At 39.7% G+C, this 17778-nt stretch overlaps 1 protein-coding gene across 13 annotated transcripts in view; it reads left to right on the top strand.

Annotated features, from left to right (window-relative positions):
• The window catches only part of FHOD3 (formin homology 2 domain containing 3), a 386693-nt gene that overhangs the window by 329766 nt on the left and 39149 nt on the right, over positions 1-17778 (top strand). For all 13 annotated transcript variants that reach the window (XM_071804400.1, XM_065831130.2, XM_065831129.2 and 10 more), the window contains 3 exons: positions 7625-7807; positions 11675-11794; positions 12257-12418. In XM_071804400.1, the coding sequence (XP_071660501.1) occupies positions 7625-7807; positions 11675-11794; positions 12257-12418 (465 nt within the window). The remainder of the gene's footprint in view (positions 1-7624; positions 7808-11674; positions 11795-12256; positions 12419-17778) is intronic.

The following is a 17778-nucleotide window of genomic DNA, read 5'->3' as shown; positions in this document are numbered from 1 at the left end:
GCATTGATTCACAGTCACCTTTCAGTAGTGGTTTTACACTGTTTTTCATAATTTCCCCCTTTCCACCTTCGCTATGGTGACTACAGATGAAAATGAGAAAAGCTATCTGGAACAGAAATGGAGTTGCCAACAGTTACATGCAGAAGAAATATTTAAGGCGAAAGATCATTCTAGCTGGAGGCAAGGCCTGATTTATCCCAACTAGAATGTAGTTTCTTCCCAAAGCTATATTACATATTTGCTATATACATACCTTACTCATATTGTGAAGGTGACTAATCAACTAAAAAAGTAATTTTTCATGACTTAGCCCACGTACCCACCACTGCAGTTTGCCAAGGCTTTGAAGTGTCCAAGTTCCTCCTCCAGCCAAGCCCAACTCACAGACCACCAGGTGGATCTCAGTGCTGTAGACAGGGTTTCCATACAAAGTCTCACATACAATGGCTGATAAAGAAGGACACATCTTCATTACCTCAAAAGTATCCTCTTCTTTGAGTTGTCTCTGGTGTGCTTAACCGTTCAGCTGCTCTGCACAATTCACCCTTTCCAGTGCCAACATTTGTAGCTGGGCTCCTCATCTGCCAACCACCTGTGGTGTCCATAGTCCTGAGTGCCTTATACCACCACACCCTCCTTTGGGTGGCCTTTCCATTAGCTGCCAGAAACCTGTAATTTCATTTAAAATATACATGCAGGTAGTTTTCAAACTGAAGAATTCAGAAACCAGGAAATGATACACTGGTGATACACTTGCCCAGCACTAAAGAAAATGGGATTTCTGAGTTCTCTGTCCACAGCATGGGGCTAAAGATGTGAGTAGTCTCAGATATTTACAATCAAGAGAAAGGGGCAAGTGGAGCAGAGCCCAGGTACTTTCCACCTTGAGGGATGAGGCTTTCATTGTTTGGGAAAGATGATGTTCATGGAGAAAAGAGCTTCTATTTCTAAATGTTCCATATTTCTTTACTTCTTATCAGGTAAAACCCTGCACTGAATTCAGATTCCCTTTCCTAATCCCAAATTTACAGATTTTTTTCTTATAGTGTGTTGTTATAGAGTCCAGCAGACATTTATAGCAAGATAGAGGGCTGGATTAAGATATGCAGAATTGACCAAGAGGTGCATAGAGAGATACAGAAATGCATCATTATGAGTCCCACTTTTTTTAGCAGAGCCCTGCTGCATTTTTCCAGACTGCCCCTTTGATCTACAACATAGGCAAACTTTGTTTGCTGTTCCTCTTCTCCTCTATATTCATCTCTTCTTTGGCTTTAGCCTTAGAGTTAGCTTAGGTAGAACAGGATTTGTCTTTTTAGTCTAGACTTTTAGAAAATTTTGTGGTTCATATCTACAGTTCCTAAATATTAGGAAATAATTGGTAGTGATGATGAATGAGTCAGTAATAGTGTAAGCATCAGCTTCATTTATGTAAAAAAGCAGAGAATAAAGCAAATTATTTGCTATATAATATACTTTATAGCTAACCTGTGGACTGAATAAGGCAGTACTGGTATGAAAAAAGAAAATGGTCTAATTGAAACACTGCCTCACAGTGGGTACTCAAAAGCCTTTCTGCATAGTTAATTGTCTAGAAGAGATGTCACAACTAGTAAGCAGGAGAGAGAGATGTAAGAAGAGCAGCAGAAGAGATGTAATGTGTGTGGTGAGGATATAACATTCACTGCTAAAATTGCAGAGAAGCTGTAATTAAGGGTCATCAGCTTTTAGTGGATCCAACATGGAGCAGGATATCAACAGGGTAAAAAGCCACCTGAGACATCCATTGCCTTGGCTGTGAGCTCTGTGCTGTATCTTTCTATTAAGAGCATTGTCACTGTCATGTAAGTGTGCATGTGGCTTTCGTTCTGCACCTTGGTGGAGAAACTCAGATTAAATGGTGTCTTAAAACTGACCTTAGTGATTCCTTTAAGGACAGGGAACTAAAGTAGTGCTGACAGTAGTGCTAGAAGCAAGGCAGTGATGCGGTGGGATGCCGGCTACAAGTTTTTGATGGGCTGACTCATAATCAAGTTCATAGTGACCCAGTAAACCCTACACTACTGTCCTATGTTCTGCTAAATGCTGCTTTGCTTGTGCCATTTAACTGTTGTTAGTACTACATACTTTGCTTTTAACTTCAAATATATCACTAAGATAGAAGAAAAAATTCTCCAGGTATTTTAAAGCTCTCTGTATGTAGACAGTGTCCAGAGGAGGAACACAAAATTGGTGAAGAGTTTGGAGGGAAAGCCATATGAGGAGCGACTAAAGTCACTGGGTTTGTTCAGCCTGCAGAAGAGGAGACTGAGGGGAGACCTCATGGCAGCTACAGCTTCCTCACAAGGGTAGGAGGAGGGGCAGGCGCTGAGCTCTTCTCTTTGGCAACCAATGACAGAACCCAAGAGAATGGCAGGAAGATGTGCCACGGGAGGTTTAGGTTGGACATTAGGAAAAGGTTCTTTCCCGGGGGGGTGGTGGAGCACTGGAACAGGCTCCCCAGGGAGGCAGTCGTGGCCCCAAGCCTGACAGTGTTCAAGAAGTGATTGGACAACACCCTCAGACACATGGTGTGAATTCTTGGGTTGTCAGACCCAGGGATAGGAGTTTGTCTTAATGATCCTTGTGGGTCCCTTCCAGCTCAGGACATTCTGTGATTCTATGATTCTATTTTAGGCCATGTGTTTGAAGTGGTTAGGTATCCCTGAGTTGTGAAAAAGGGCAGGAAATGAGGCATGGTGCTAAAAAGGCTCATGTTGACCATTTAGTATGCAGAGCAGACACTGTTAGAAACATGTTTTGAAAGGAAAGCACAATATGTGTCTGCAAGCATGCATCAATCCAACTAAAAAGATTTTTGCCACCTTACACTTGCCAAAGTGGTTGTGTTTTCCTTTCTTTGAAAGCTTGGCATTCCTTGTGTTCAAACAACTTGGAGCTCGCTGCAGGATAAAGAGCTGCCTGCTTAGCATGGATGAGGGCTTTCTGTGAGCTAAGAAAAGAGGCGAGCTTAAAATCCTGGCACCTAATTTTAGTGAAGTGTATCACAGGCAACTGAGAGAATAGAGTCCACCAAATCAGTCCTTGCTGCTTGTCTTTGCAGAAGGACCCACTCATTTCCTTTACTAAAGTTCCACTCAGTAAGGGAATATGGATCTAAATAAAATTATATCAAAGAGTATGATTAGTTTAGCAGAGTAAAATTGAGCAATGCTGTGAGGAAATCAAGGTAGGTTGCTTAGTGCTTTAAAATATAGCTTTGTGATGCTACACCATATTGATTGCATTGATAGGTATAGCTTTTAGTAAAACTATTTGAAATGAAAAAAGCTCTCCAGGTATGCTAGGCCCTTCATACCCATATTTGTTAAGTACTTTGAAGTCCATGTGTGGCTAGGTAGCCCTGAGATGTAGAAAGGGGTAAGAAATGAGAGCCTACTGTTAAAAAGGCAGATAGTGACACATATAAACAAAAAAAAAAAAAACACCTTTGGTTTTCAAAAGTGATCAAAGTATTTAAGTTTTTGTTCTGATAGTTGCCACAGTATGTTGTCATTTGCCGTTTCCAATTTGTTTAGCTAGTGCTTTGTAAAGGTGTGATGGGATGTTTCAAATTATGCTATTAATAGCTCACATGATCTGAAAGAACACCTCATTTCACAAGTCTAGACAGAAGAGAGAATGGACTCCATGGTGCCTTGCTGGCCGTGCAACCATGGTCGGCATATTGCTGCCTAACAAGTTTCAGACTTCACTTAAATAAAAAAGCTATGCTTTCCCATCTTGCAGCAAACCAAAAACAAAGTCTTATATGTTTTCTGTGACCAGCAATGATGTGCTTGTGTATTTCATTAGAGGGCTTGAGGAAGTGGTGTAACCGAGGCAGCAGCTGTCAGTTCCCAGTTTGCAGAGAAGGCTGTCAGGTATTTTAGATGTCATCCTTTCTTTGAAAGGGTCATTTTTGGAAGACTTCAAGTGAAACTATTGCAGGTGGCCTCTCTTACTGTGGAGTCCTGACCTTCACCGATGTGTCTCGCTAATAGCTGCCTGGAAAGCTGAAGTGTGAGAGACTTTGGAGCTGAATAATCTGCCAAGGCCTGTCAAATATCTGGTGAAATACCCACTAATGTGTATTTGGTTATGCAGCTTATGAATTTGTGGTGCTCAAGCCACAGAAAGCTTTGGAATCAACAACCAGATATTTAGTTTGATAATTTTTTTCAAGATCCTGCTCACCTGGTAAAATCAGCTGAAACCAAATTGGAAATTCAAGGCACTCATCAGCACTGAGAAGCCCCATTGTCTCTTGAAAGAGATGATTTAATGACCTTATTTCTGCAGAGGCTCTGGGCCATTTGCAGGCTCTGGTGAGATGCTTCCTTGGGTCCCAAACTGAGACCCATAACCCTCAGGCTTATAAGGGTTATAAATTTTTCCCTGAGAGCCCTGTAAGTCTTTCCTCTCAGAAATTTTTGGAGATCATATGTCAGGATGGCAGAGTCCAGGAAACAAACAGTTTGATCCCTTTGCTGAAAGTTCAAGCAAGGGGCTGGGTCCAGCAGTCTAGGGGCTCGATTAGGATCGATTATCTCATGCAAATGAGATCTCCAAGAGTTACTTCTTTTTCTCCATGACAAGATTTGTGCACTGTTTTTCCTCAGAATTTTAGTCTCTGTCCCAAACGCCTGTGTGAGAATGCATGGAGGTGAAATATATGTATTGCATATATTAGAGAATATGAGCATAGAGCTTGTCAATAACCCGATTCTTCTTTAATCTACCTGAAGACTGCCATTCTGGGGAGAGCATCATGAACTAATGATTAGATTCAAAGGTACTTGTGATTTAATCATCATATCAAGTGCCAGTAACCTTCTGCCTTACTGTGTTTTTATGCTACTTTTACTGTCAGTGTTGTTTAAAAAAAAAAAAATAACAATAAAAATGCTAATAAACTGGCAGATGGTCTACTCATCAGTTTCCAGTGCTGAACAAATGGTTTGAATTAGTCATAGAGTGGAAATAAAAAATAGGAGCGTTTTAGCGCTTGCTCAGGGGCACACCAAGGGTGGTGACCAGCAGGATCAGAAATATTTTGCCCAAGCAGATTAGAATTGCTGGTGAGTAGGTTGTTGTTATGGGGGCAGTTGCACCCTGGATGGTGTGAGAACCTGCCAGCAGCTCTGGTCCCATGGAGGCAGGGGGGATCCTCAGCAGCTGGCACCGCTAGTGCAGGCTCTTTGCCTTGGCATTCTCTCTTTCAGATACTACAGTACACAGCACAGCAGCCTTGCAGCACTTGGACTCAAATGCTTTTTGTCAGCTCCATCTGGCTTGCAGTGTTTACATAAAGCTCAAGGAGGAGGAGAGTCCCTTTGGAAATAAAGCTTACTGTTCTACTGCCATCTTTAAAATGCCCCAAAGCAGTGCAAAATCTCTGGAGTGAAGGCCCTGCAGCACCACAAAATACTTGTGGGATCCCTGGGTAGCTGCCGAAAGCCCTGGTTATTTGTAGGAGGCAATTGAAAATACTGCTGAAGTGTTAGCATTCAAAAATGCATCAGAAGCATTTTTACAGCCATCACATGGCTACTGCTAAACTCACCACATATGGATGTTCATATGAGCCTATTTGCAAGCTGCCCTGGCTCAGCTGAGGGGGTGTTGCGTTCTTGTTGTTGTGAAAGAGAGGAGTATGCACTAGGAGGCCAAACTTCTTCAAAGGACACTGAAACACCTCTTATGAGTTTCAGAGTCAGTCTCTCTTTTTTATGAACTTTTTTAGATGAGTGTTGGTTAAGCACTGTGAAATGCCGTGAAGCAGCTACTCGTAAACCTCTAGTTTGATGTTAGGTATGACCTAAGTTACAGATTTCAGCATGTGTGGATGGATGAATAACACATCTCAAAACATCTACATGCTATCAGTAAGAACAGGTGTACATCAAAATATTTTCTGAACAGTCATTTACAACGGAAGGAAAAGACATGGAGTGTACTGAGGGATTTTCCTCCTCTTCTTTTTTTTTTTCCTTAGGATATAAATTTATTAAGATAGAAGCTTGTAGTGTCTAAGCAAGTAGGCGCTTTTTTTTTTTTTTTTTTTTAAGCTGAAGGGCAGAGCCAACATTAACAGAAAGAAATGCTTCTTTATTTATGTTTATGGAAGTCAGTATAAGAAGATGGACAGCAAATACAAATGCTGTGACTGAGATTGAATAATTCCCAGTTCAAAAAACTGAAGATTACTTGCTTGCTTGACTCTTAGTTCTTTGCCTGATTGACCAGGAAAAGTCTCTTGCTGTCCACACTTAGCTCCAGTGCTGTACAAGGAGCCAGATGAATTATCGGTACTGGAAGGGGACAGTTTGCTACTTTGATGAACTAGCTATGTGCAGTGCTGGAACAAGGCCATAGCTTGGATTGGCAGGTCTGATAGCTCTTTGGCTATATTTTTGTTCTCTCTTCTCCTCCGAAACAGCTTCTATCACTGTAGAAGACTACAGCAAAAGCATTTAGTTCCTCAGATGAATAAACATAACTTGCACTAAAAATCTGTTGCTTTGTTTCAGTGAGACATTGATCAACAAAGTAAAGATCTCAACTAATCTGATGCCTTTATGTCATTTTGCTTTTCTTTTTAATTTTAATATGCATTTATTATGTTAAAAACTAATTAAGAGGCAGTATCTTAGAGAGCAATACTTTGAGAAGGAAAGCTACCACATGTGAACAAGCATGTAAAATCCAAGAATTAAAGGGAAAAGATAAAAGTTTTGAGCCATACTGACAGCAGAAACTGAAAATATTGAGTTCCTTTTTCATCAGCATTTTAGACTTTCCAGATCAGAATAGAAAAGTGTTGTATGTTATGCAACGCATAACACAACTCTAAATACAGTGCATGTTCCCTGCAAAGTTGTCCTCAGTTTGGGTGGAACTTTTGGGAGTAGGCTCCATTAGTTGTCATAGTTCATTGAAAAACAAAATGGACTGAACAAAAAATATTAAATTATGAGAACAACAAAGGACAGGAGTCCTCAGGTTATTCCTGTATACCTACAAGTGCACTGGAAGATCTGGGGATGTTGAGGCTAAAAGGGACCTGCTATCTAGTCTGACCTGCTGTAAATCACAGGTCAAAAGATTTCACTCATTCTACCCTCACTTCTGTACATAATTTGCTGAAAGTTGGCCAGTTTTGATTTAAAGATGTGAAAGCTGAGGAGAGCAGTCTTAATGAGCCACCCTGTCTTTCTTCAGTGTTTGTTCCTGCGATTAACCACATCTGCTGGCTACAAATTTTTCAAAGCACATGTTAATACAGATGTGTTTTTCAGCTGCAGATGTTCAACGTAGCAGACCTTGTTTTGCTCTCTTGTGCAGTGGGTTAGTGCTTGGTTACTGGCACTGCTGTCCTGATTTACCAGCCGGTGACTCAGGACTTCTGCCGTTACTGCTGAGAAGTCACCCGGTGTCACAGGAGCTCAGGCCAAGTCCAAGTGAAACTCAGCACGTCAGCCTGCGCTGCAGGAGCGCTTGCTGCAGGAACATCCCCATACCGCTGCGTGCAACCCTTGCCTCAGCTCCACCACTGATATCTGCCTTGTCTCTCCCTTCGCAGAAAATCCTGACCATGATCCCGACCGAGGAGGAGAAGCAAAAGATCCAGGAGGCGCAGCTGGCAAGCCCTGACGTCCCCCTGGGCAGTGCCGAGCAGTTCCTTCTCACCCTCTCCTCCATCAGCGAACTCTCCGCCAGGCTCCAGCTCTGGGCTTTCAAGATGGACTACGAGATAGTGGAAAAGGTGAGGGGGAAGCAGGGGTGGAGACGCTTCCGAGGCTTTACTTAATCTTTCCCTGACCTTGTTATTATATGAGCATATATTTTGAGGAAACGGTAAATGGGTCGCTTTTGTTACGGTGGCCAACCAGGAAACAGCTAAAATGATCCTTCATAATCTGTTCCTTCTATAAAAGAAAATTAGAGATTATGTTTTCCTTCCTTTAATTAGGCAGTAATGATGTTGGAACAAAGAAGAGAGCTAAATCCTTACCACATCTTCTCCAGATGTTGTTATTCAGGAAATTCTTACCTCAGGGCAGTAAGAATTTTTCTTTGGATAAAGATTGAATGAGGACTACAGTATTCATCATAAAATAAGAGTATTGATCTTACATCCATTTGAACTGAGGAAAATGCCATCCATTAAAGTTATTTCTGTTTATAACTCTTTTTCAGAGTTATAAACAAGAGATAAGACATCCTTCAGGGGTGTTCTTTTTAGTTCAGTCACAGAATGTGGTTGCCACCTTTTTCATGGATGGCATTTATTCAGAGAATGCTATAATTGGGTTTTCTGTCATGAATGATGAATCACAGACAAAAAATTCAAAACAATAGCATATAATTTCAGTGCATTAGTGAAGCAGAATGAAACTGTGTAGGAGATTTCAGCTATGTGCTGGCTTTCAAAAGCTCTTGCAGGAATCTCAGTCCAGGAACCTTCCTCTGTCTGCACTTCTGGCATATACCCCATGAATTGCTCTTCAGGCAGTTCTCTCCTGTATATATTAATTTTGTAGGTGTACCTGTGTATGTATATTTAAAAACTTTGCGTGATATGGATTCTGATAAGTGTGACATGCTTATGAATGCCTTATATTTACCTAGCCCTGGTTATTTCACAAGTTATACAACAATGAATCGATTTGCAGATGATGCTGTCAAGATTACTCAGCCTCATAGATTCATAGATTTAAGGAAATGCAATCACACTAATATTCAGGACTTTTTAACTGTGACATTTTAGTCTTAGACATTTACATTTCTGACTTGTAAAACATGAAATACTTGTATATGCCTTGAATACTTTTTTTTCCTTTTTTTTTTTTTTTTTTATGCTGGTACAGCAATTTATTCTGCTTTGAAGTTACCACATGGCTAAATTGTTCCCTGCATGTTAACTGAGTCAGCTGCAGCTGTTAATCTGTGTGTATACCTAGAATTTCCAGCCTCCTCTCAATCAAAAAATAACATCTGAAGTACTGCTAAAAGCTGAAGAAATTCTGATAGTTTTCCTTTTGTCCATCCTATAATATTTATGCCACAGAGTTAATGAATTGCCAGCTAAAATCCATGTAGAGTGGATGCTATCATAAAAGGTCACAAATGCCTAAATTGCTCAAAGATCTCATAGCTGGAGTGAAGATAGGACCAATATTTTTATCACTGTTGAAAGGTAGATAGACCTAACTACACTAGTTACCTTAAAATGATACGGGAAATAACATACGATAACTGTGATAAGAGGAGCATGTGATAAGAAGCCTAGGAGACAAGCATAGGTATAGCAGACACCTTGGGTCTTCATTTGGTGAAGAGGAAGATATGGGATCAGACACCAGAGGGACAACGGAGAGCAAGCAGTTGAGCCTCTCCAGTAACAAAAGGTTAAAGGCAGTTCCAGGTAACCAATAAACATAAGTGTTATTTAGACTGAGATACCATGAACACATTCAATTAAAAAAAGGAAGTAGTTTTCATTAATGATTATAGAAATAAAAGAGTCCCAGGACCTGCTAACGTTCTTCTGTTCTTGAAACCATGTTTCTTCAGAAGATCCATCTGCAAATGGGCAAACCCTTTGTGAAACTTGGGTGCCAAATCACTTCCCTCCACAGGCTGGGCTTGATTAAATGTAAATATGGCAAGTTACATTTTGGTCATCTCAAAGTTCCCATCCCAGCCAAATTTTTACCCCTGACAGAAAAGCAAGCATGTGAGCTTGTCAAGGTGCAGTAAACTAAACTTGTTACCAGTATAGCAGGTTGGTAACAACACGTATGGTAGATCAGCTGTACAAACCATGTGTGCTACATTCTTCCTGTCCCGGAACCACTGAATTCATTGCACGCATATAGTTTAGTTCATTTGTGCATGCATGTCAAACATTTATCTGGCACTGTCAGATGTCTTGCAGCCAGAAATTTAGGACAAATCCTCAAGTTTCATTCAAGCATAATTTTTAGGTGAAGAATAAAAACGTGGTAAATAAGGTTACATGTTAAGGGTAAGAGATAGCTCTGCATTATGTCTCTGCTCTCTCTAGGTAGATGGCGATTTTATAGGGAACAAGGATGGGTATTTCATCTGTTAATACAGCATCTAGTGCATTGTCGTTTATTGGTTTTTTTTAATACTACAATAAAATAAAAAGTAAAGAGTAATTATGAATGTGCACTATATGGAAGAAAGTCTAAGCTTGGACAGCTTGCATGTAAATAGCTAAACGAAGGGCTACAGTATGGCCTGCTTGGAAACCTTTTATGCTATCTTTTTATTTACCTTCAGAATGTTTTAAATTAACCTTTTAGGAATGATTTTTAGCAGGTTGCAAATTGATGCAACTAAATAGTTCAAAAGGCTGCGTTTACAGCAGATACAGAGCAGTTTGATTCATCCCCATAATGCAACAAAACAAACTAAATGAACCCCAACTCATAAAGCAGTTAGAGAATTCTGTGCAGCAGTTTGTTGATTTTAGTTTAACTTGATTGACTTGGACTATTTAGCATCTCTCCTGATATATGAATTACTTTGCTCACTATGCCATCTCAATTTGTCTCATATTTGCCATTTTCTTTTCAGTAGATTAATTGTTCTGTACTGGCTAAAAATGCATGTTTCCTTCATCATTGTGTTCTTAGTTATGTTAAAAGATCACTACAATTGTTGAGTAGCCCATGGTATTTCTCCAAGAAAGTTCTTGGTTATTTGGCCTCTTGGCCTAAAGTGACAACTTAAATTTGGCTTCTTGGCTCATAAAGAACATAATAATTTCAGAAAAGAATGCTGCTCATGGATGCTTAGGATGGCATTTGGAGAAAGAAACAATGTGGATTGTTACTGTGCATGCAAAATAAATAGCCCTGGGCCTTGCACAAAGACATAGAAATAAGCTCCATCAACTCAGTTACCCTCATTCTCTTCCTTTGAACTCTGGTGTAGTTCACTTCCCGAGGTAATGGAACAGAATTTGTTTCCAAGCCTTATCTGTTTACATACCTATACTCAGAATCTAACATGTGTGGATGGAAGACAAATTAAGTTAAGAGATTAAATGAGAACGCTTGTAAATCCTGATGTTTGCAGTGGTTTTTTTTCACTTTTAAAATCGCACAAGCACTAAACTGTAACAAAAACTCAGAGGTGGCCATCGTTTGCAGAAATCTTTAGGGTCAGGCTGCAAACATCCAGTCAGCCAGGGTTCTAACTTTTGTTTGTTTTTCAAATATTAGAAAAAATAGTTATAAGAAGCTTTTTTATCAGTTGGGGCAGGGGGATGTTCATGTATCTAACTCAAGTGCAGCAGCCCCTTCTCTGATTCTGTCTCTCCTGTTTGAAATCACAGAATAATCCCCAGGACAAGTAAGGCAATTGCATACATAAAGAAGCAACATTAGGAAAGTATTTTATGTATTTTTTTTCTGTCCTTGCATGTGATTTATTAGCTGGAACATGGAAGAAGGCCAGCACACATGGCCAGTTTGCTCTCTGTGAGACGCCAGTTCAGGAACTTTTTGCAGTAATTAATCTAAACCATAGAATTAAAAACTTAAAGCAGCTATAGCCAACTACGACCTTCACTTTCTTGTTTCTGTTCGCATGGCAGGAAGTTGCAGAACCACTTCTAGACCTGAAGGAGGGAATGGACCAACTGGAGCATAATAAAACTTTGGGATTGATCCTTTCTACTCTACTAGCCATTGGGAACTTTCTGAATGGAACAAACGTAAGCCTGATGTCCCATCATTTCCCCAAAGCTTTTTCCTTCAGAATACCCAGTGTCAAAACCTTTATGACAGTTGCAGTATTTATTTTGTACCAGAACAAAAATGTAGAGAGCAGAACCTACTTTTACTTTTTATTGCTTGTCAGGGTGCTCTTTGCCTCTGAGCATAACCTGGAGGAGCTGTGGAGCTAGGGATCCTTCTGGTGTACCTCCCTTGAGTTTAGTATTAATGTTCCCCATTCAAAATGTGAGAACTGTGCCATGAGTCTCTTCACTCCAGGTGGAGTGATTTTAGGCCTACTCTTCAGCAAGTTAAAAATAAATAAAAGCAATAAGTTTCTTCTCCTTTAGGATTCTTGTTTCCCCTCTGTCACTACTTGGTAATCATTTATATCTACCAATCTGCATGGGAAGGAGTAAACATTTTTACTTTTAAATTTTTCCCTTTTTTCCCCCTTACAGGCCAAAGCTTTTGAATTGAGCTACCTCGAGAAGGTTCCAGAAGTCAAGGACACAGTGCATAAGCAGTCCCTCCTGCACCACGTCTGCACTATGGTGGTGGAAAAGTTCCCAGACAGCACTGATCTTTATTCGGAGATCGGGGCCATCACTAGGTCAGCCAAGGTATGTCTAGTGGGTAAATATATATATATGTATATGTTTCTTTTAAATCCACTTTAAAGTGAAGTATTTATTATTTTATTTTATTGCATTTTGTTCTTTCGCTATCACAACACGTTTTATGGACTTGGATTTGTTTTGTCATTCCCACTGAATTTCAAAAATGCAAGTAGTCTCTCTTCTGAGCTTTATCTCTATCTGTAAGGTGGTTTCCTCATCAATGTACTAATAGGCAGTCATGTTATGACAGCCATTTTAATGTTATATACATTATTAATGTATATAATGTAAGGAACAGTTTTCAGGTTAAAATTTTATTTGATCAATATGTTCAAATATATTTCCTCTGTGGTTTGAGAGAATCTGTTTTTCAAGGCAGATGCTTCTTTGACTATCTTTTAAGGACAATGGAAGGAATGAATTTTTTTGTAATGAAATTGTTTCCAGGATGAAAGTGTCCTTGAAATATTTTGTTTAACTCCTTTTCTGTCCTCTTCCTGATAATAATTTTGATGATTAGGAGTTAGGGAAGATAAATAGAAATAAACGAAACCTGTGGGAGCACCTCTTTTTAAAAGGTTATCATCCCCTGGCTAATGCGTAGGTCTGGTCAATGGCTTTATTTGGTATGCAGATTATTTATTACTTCTGCTACCAGGCATGATAAAAACACTGTAACCTCACTCTTGGAGCTCTCAGAGTATGAGGTTTCATGGGCGACCCTTAAAAACAGCACATCAGTCATTACTGGAGTAAACATGACAGAATATAATAGGGAGATAACAAACATGAAAATTCTGGTGTGGAGTCATGTCTCATGTGAAAATGGAAATAATTACAGCAGATAATACTAATATCAATCAAGTCCAGTGTCTTGATTCAGATAGTGGTCAATACCAGCTCCTTGAGAGGAGAGCACAAGAAGTTTTGAAACAGGAGGAAGATCTCTCCTAGAAAAAAAATTATTTCATGAGTCACAATCCTAATTATGTGCATCAAATGGAGGAATGATTTCTTTTCCAAAAGCCACCTTGTTGGGATATTTGGAAGGTGGGGGAGGGGGAGCCCTGTGTAATACAATTTTTTAAAACAGTGAAAAATGAATCATTTTGTCTTCTAGTGCAGTTCTTGTGGCAATGAATTCATAATCTAGTTTTGTCTGCTGTTGCATTTGCTAGCTTCAGGATTTACTGTCTGAATATGTTGAACAGTTGAAACTTTTATTATCTCTCTATTTCATAGAATAACTTAGGTTGGAAAGTACTTCTGAAGGTCATCTGGTCCATCACCCTTTTCAGTTGAAGATCAAATGAAACCAGACTTCTAAGATCCTTGTTTAAGTCTCAAATAATCTTTCTAGTTCTGTTTGTTTGTTTGTTTGTTTTTTGGGGGGGTCCCTTTCCATATTTTTTCTCCATCTTTTAAAATGAGTCTGGTCCTGCCTGCAGTGAGCACTTGATTGGGATCTACAGTAATGACCATGATCTGCTGAAGCAGATTTACTGCTTATCTCTCAAACCCCTAATAATCTTAAATCAGGACTAATCTGAATAATTTCTTGCCATCTGTAGATTTTACCCTCTCAGTGTTTTTCCTTGTTTCCAGAAATACAAAGTACAAACCACGAGACACCTGCTCTTAACCCTGTCATCAGATGAGAATCAATGTCTTCCTTCTTCTCTTTTGTTCTCTTAAACTTACATTTCATAGTTGGCCTGCATGAGGCTCTTGTAAAGATTTTAGAATTCTAATTGTCTGTACTTGCTCTTATCTGTCCACTCTTTTATAAAAATATTCAGGATACAGTGATAGAGCTTGGAGCTCTATAGTCTCCTGAATCAGCCTTGCTGCTTCTGTACAGATAGCTGCAACTTTTGCTATCCTCTGATTCTTTAAGTGTAGTGAAAGCATACTCATTCAGTAGCTCAATTTCTTTAATTGCTATCAGAATTCTTGCCTTCTGCTTGTTTACTGCTTTGTAAGCTATCATCCTCCTCCAACACATTTGTTTCTGCCAGCAAGTATTCAAACCTTGCTATTAGTTGACATCTATTCAAAAAAATACAGGAAAATAAAAGCAGGTAGCAGGATGCATTTCTCCCCAACATCCTTTGTGGTGAAGCTGGATGAAAATAAGTCATGTTGAACTTTTGTCTTCCTCAGTGGCTTTCATGTCCAGTGATCCAGGACCTCCTAGATTTTTTTTGATAACATAAAGGAATTTGTGGCTTTTTTTTAATATGCTTAGATATTTGCTCTTTGGATTCCATCTCTGTTCTCCTAATTTTTCTTTTGTACAGCGTATGTTTAGGCTCTGTTTTACTGCCTTCACTGAGGTTGGTTTCTCATGTTTGGAAGGTTTAAATTTTTGTGGTGGTGGTGGTGTTTTAGTTTTTCATGGTGGTTTTTTGTGGGTTTTTTTTTTTTTTTCTTTGAGTGATTCTTCATCCCCGAACATTTAGGTACATTGGTTTCTCATTTCCCACTTCTTCTCTTTGTTAAGAAGTTATTTCACTTTTTTTTTTTTTTTTTTTTTTTTAGATTGGCATCAAGTTAATCACTAAACTGAAAATTACCATAATATAGAAGAGCCCTTGTTTTCCAAAATCCACACCACCACGTATGCTGTATTCTCAAATGAATTTTTCAGTTTTAGAAAGTGGAAAATAGCTTAACCCAATGTTGTCACTTTTAAAACATTTTTAGGTCTAAGAACATAAAAAATTGAGCACAGTCTTTCAGTCTGTGGTTTGCTGATGCAGTGTCCCTGCCCAAAGTGGACAAAATCCTGAAAAGGCCAGACAAAATCACATTAAGAGAAATTATAGCCTTAACCTTCCCCCTGACACCCAAGGTCTCCCTCCTTGGGATGTTCCTGCATGTGTTACACCACTGATGGATTACTGTAACAAGCCCTATTCCCACTTGATCTTAGCGGCCACAAATCAGAGTTAGGATATGGAAGCCATCCAAGCTGCCCGCTTCAAGGGAATGTTCACAGACAAGGCAAAATCTTGGTTTAGGAAAGCTGACAGGAAAGGAGAACTAATATTTCACTGTGGATTAGGCTGTATTTTGAGCTCCGTTTTGTCTACAAACGTTGTTCAGAAGCCACAAAGGATAAACAATTTTTGTCCTGTAGATAAACAGAGATGCACCTTCCCCTGAGATGAACATCGTATGAGAATTTTCTGAGCCTTAGTTCATAATACTTAAAAAAAAATAAATAAAGTCTGGCTCACCAGAAAGGACTTAGAAAGACTAGAAACAAAATGGTATAGTTATTGCAAAATCTGTGGCTTTTTGTTGAAGGATTGAAGTCATAAATGGCAAAAAAAAAGAAATGCAGACACAAGTAAAATAATCTCCAAAAAATAGACTTCTAGATAAATAAAAGTATTCATAGTTATATAAAAATATAAAAGATCATGGAGGCCACTGATTGTTTAGTGTCCCATGATGAAAAACTTTTTTTTTCCCTTTTTCCCCCCCTCCCTTTTTTTTAAACATATTTTAATTTTTGTTTTGGTGTTTGTTTTGTTCGCTGGTTTGTTGTTTATTTCACTGCAGTTGTACCAGAACTGATGTACCTAATAATGAAGCAGAACCCTACATTTCTGCAGTTAAACTCAATATTTTTCCTAGAAGTTTCCTTACTCATATGGCAAGGAGGGGTTGCATCAGCACTAGTATCTTCTCAGTTAGTGAATTAAAAACCATATTCTTATTAAAAATGTTAATCTTCTCTTTCACCCCCATAAATATTTTTCTCCATGCATTTGAGAGCTGTTCAGCTCCATAGAGGAAATGAGTAATTATCCTTTTCTCCTGCTAATTTTAATTTGCTTACAAAATGGCAAACTTGTGGCTGGTGTTTAACCCTTGCAGCAAGACACTTGGATTAGTTGCGGACACTAGGCAATGGAGAAGCAGACAGCTTTTTAAAGTAAGCACTAGGAAATGTTAAATACGCAGGAGAGAAAGCAGGGATCACTGGTAGGAAGGAATTTAGGAAGAGACTAAGACTAAGACGTACGCCAGGGAGAAGGAAACCTGCAGCTGCCCTCTGAGGGACTTGGCAGGGATGTGTGGGGAAAAAGTAGGTGGCTGAAACTGCAGTGCTGTGCTGGTGTGCTGGAGCTTCTGCTCGGTATGCTGGAAAGTAGAGAAAGGAGAGAAGAAAAAATAGGGAAGACCATGCTGCCTCCTGTGCTGCTTCAGTGGGGTTTCTCTTGTCTCGCTTGACAGGAAGTATTTGTGTGCAATTATCATTCAAGTATGCTTTCCCTATGTTATTTCAAACAAAAATAAATGCCAAAAGTCTAATAATTTTCCATGGCAAAAGGGAGCTGGGGGATGCAAGGTTTCTTATGGTTGTATCATTCCTTGTGGTGTCAGCTGCCAGGACGGCAGCAGCTGCCTCAGGACCTGGCGCGGGCTGGCGGGAGCAAAGGTGAAGCTGGGAGCGGGATAAGACAGAGCCGGCTGGTTGCAGGGCAGGCTGGGGCACAGGGCAAGGAGCTTCAGTGCCAAATGAGACTTCAGGGTTTTTTTCTGAAGGAGAGCAAGTGAAGTTTAGCAGATGTACCAGACAGCATTGCAGTGTTTCACTGATGTTCCAAGTGAAATGACTGCACATAGTGTTGCAGGTGCCATATCCAACTGAAGTTACCAGCGTCACCACTTACTGCTCTTACTGGTATTGCTCCTCTTCATTGAAGATCATGAGAGCTGTCATACAGCACCTGCAAAAAGGTCTCCTATTATTGTGTTTACTGTAGATTGTTTGAGGAACTAAAATGCAGTGGAGGTGCATATATAATTGGACAGTCTCATCTGGCCATACCTCAGTAAGCACCTCTGTCCTTTAATTTTTAATTTTGAGTTAGTGGATTGATTCAGGTGTTTTCATTTCCAAAATTATTTTGGCAGGATGCCACCTCTTACCCTACAATTAGAAATGTCTGGACAGAGCCTCCCTTATATTTTTCTAGCTTTTGAGAGCTGGCATCTAATGTGTGGCCAACAGTGTACAGGTTGGTCTAACATTGGTCTTGGGATAATTCTTGTGACATTCAGTGAAGCAAGCCAGTGTGGAAACACTGGAGGAGACAGAGTTTTGAACGTATGCCACAGAAGGTCGCTGCGCTCAGATGACAGTGTGTTTGCAAGGAGCAATTCTCAGAATTTCCTTTGGCGCTGAACCAGTTCAAGAAAAGAGGAAGATTTTGTGTTCCCTGCCAGAATGCATCCCTGTAATAATGTGAGAATGAACGGTCCGATCCTAAATTATAAACAGCTCAGAGTAGGCTGTGGTCTGCTGCAGAAACTATCTTGAACTTTGGAGAAAGATTTTGACTGTG

This window comes from Patagioenas fasciata, chromosome 2, assembly GCF_037038585.1.
Source record: "Patagioenas fasciata isolate bPatFas1 chromosome 2, bPatFas1.hap1, whole genome shotgun sequence".
Lineage (NCBI taxonomy): Eukaryota > Metazoa > Chordata > Aves > Columbiformes > Columbidae > Patagioenas > Patagioenas fasciata.
This window is presented reverse-complemented; position numbering and strand designations above follow the sequence as displayed.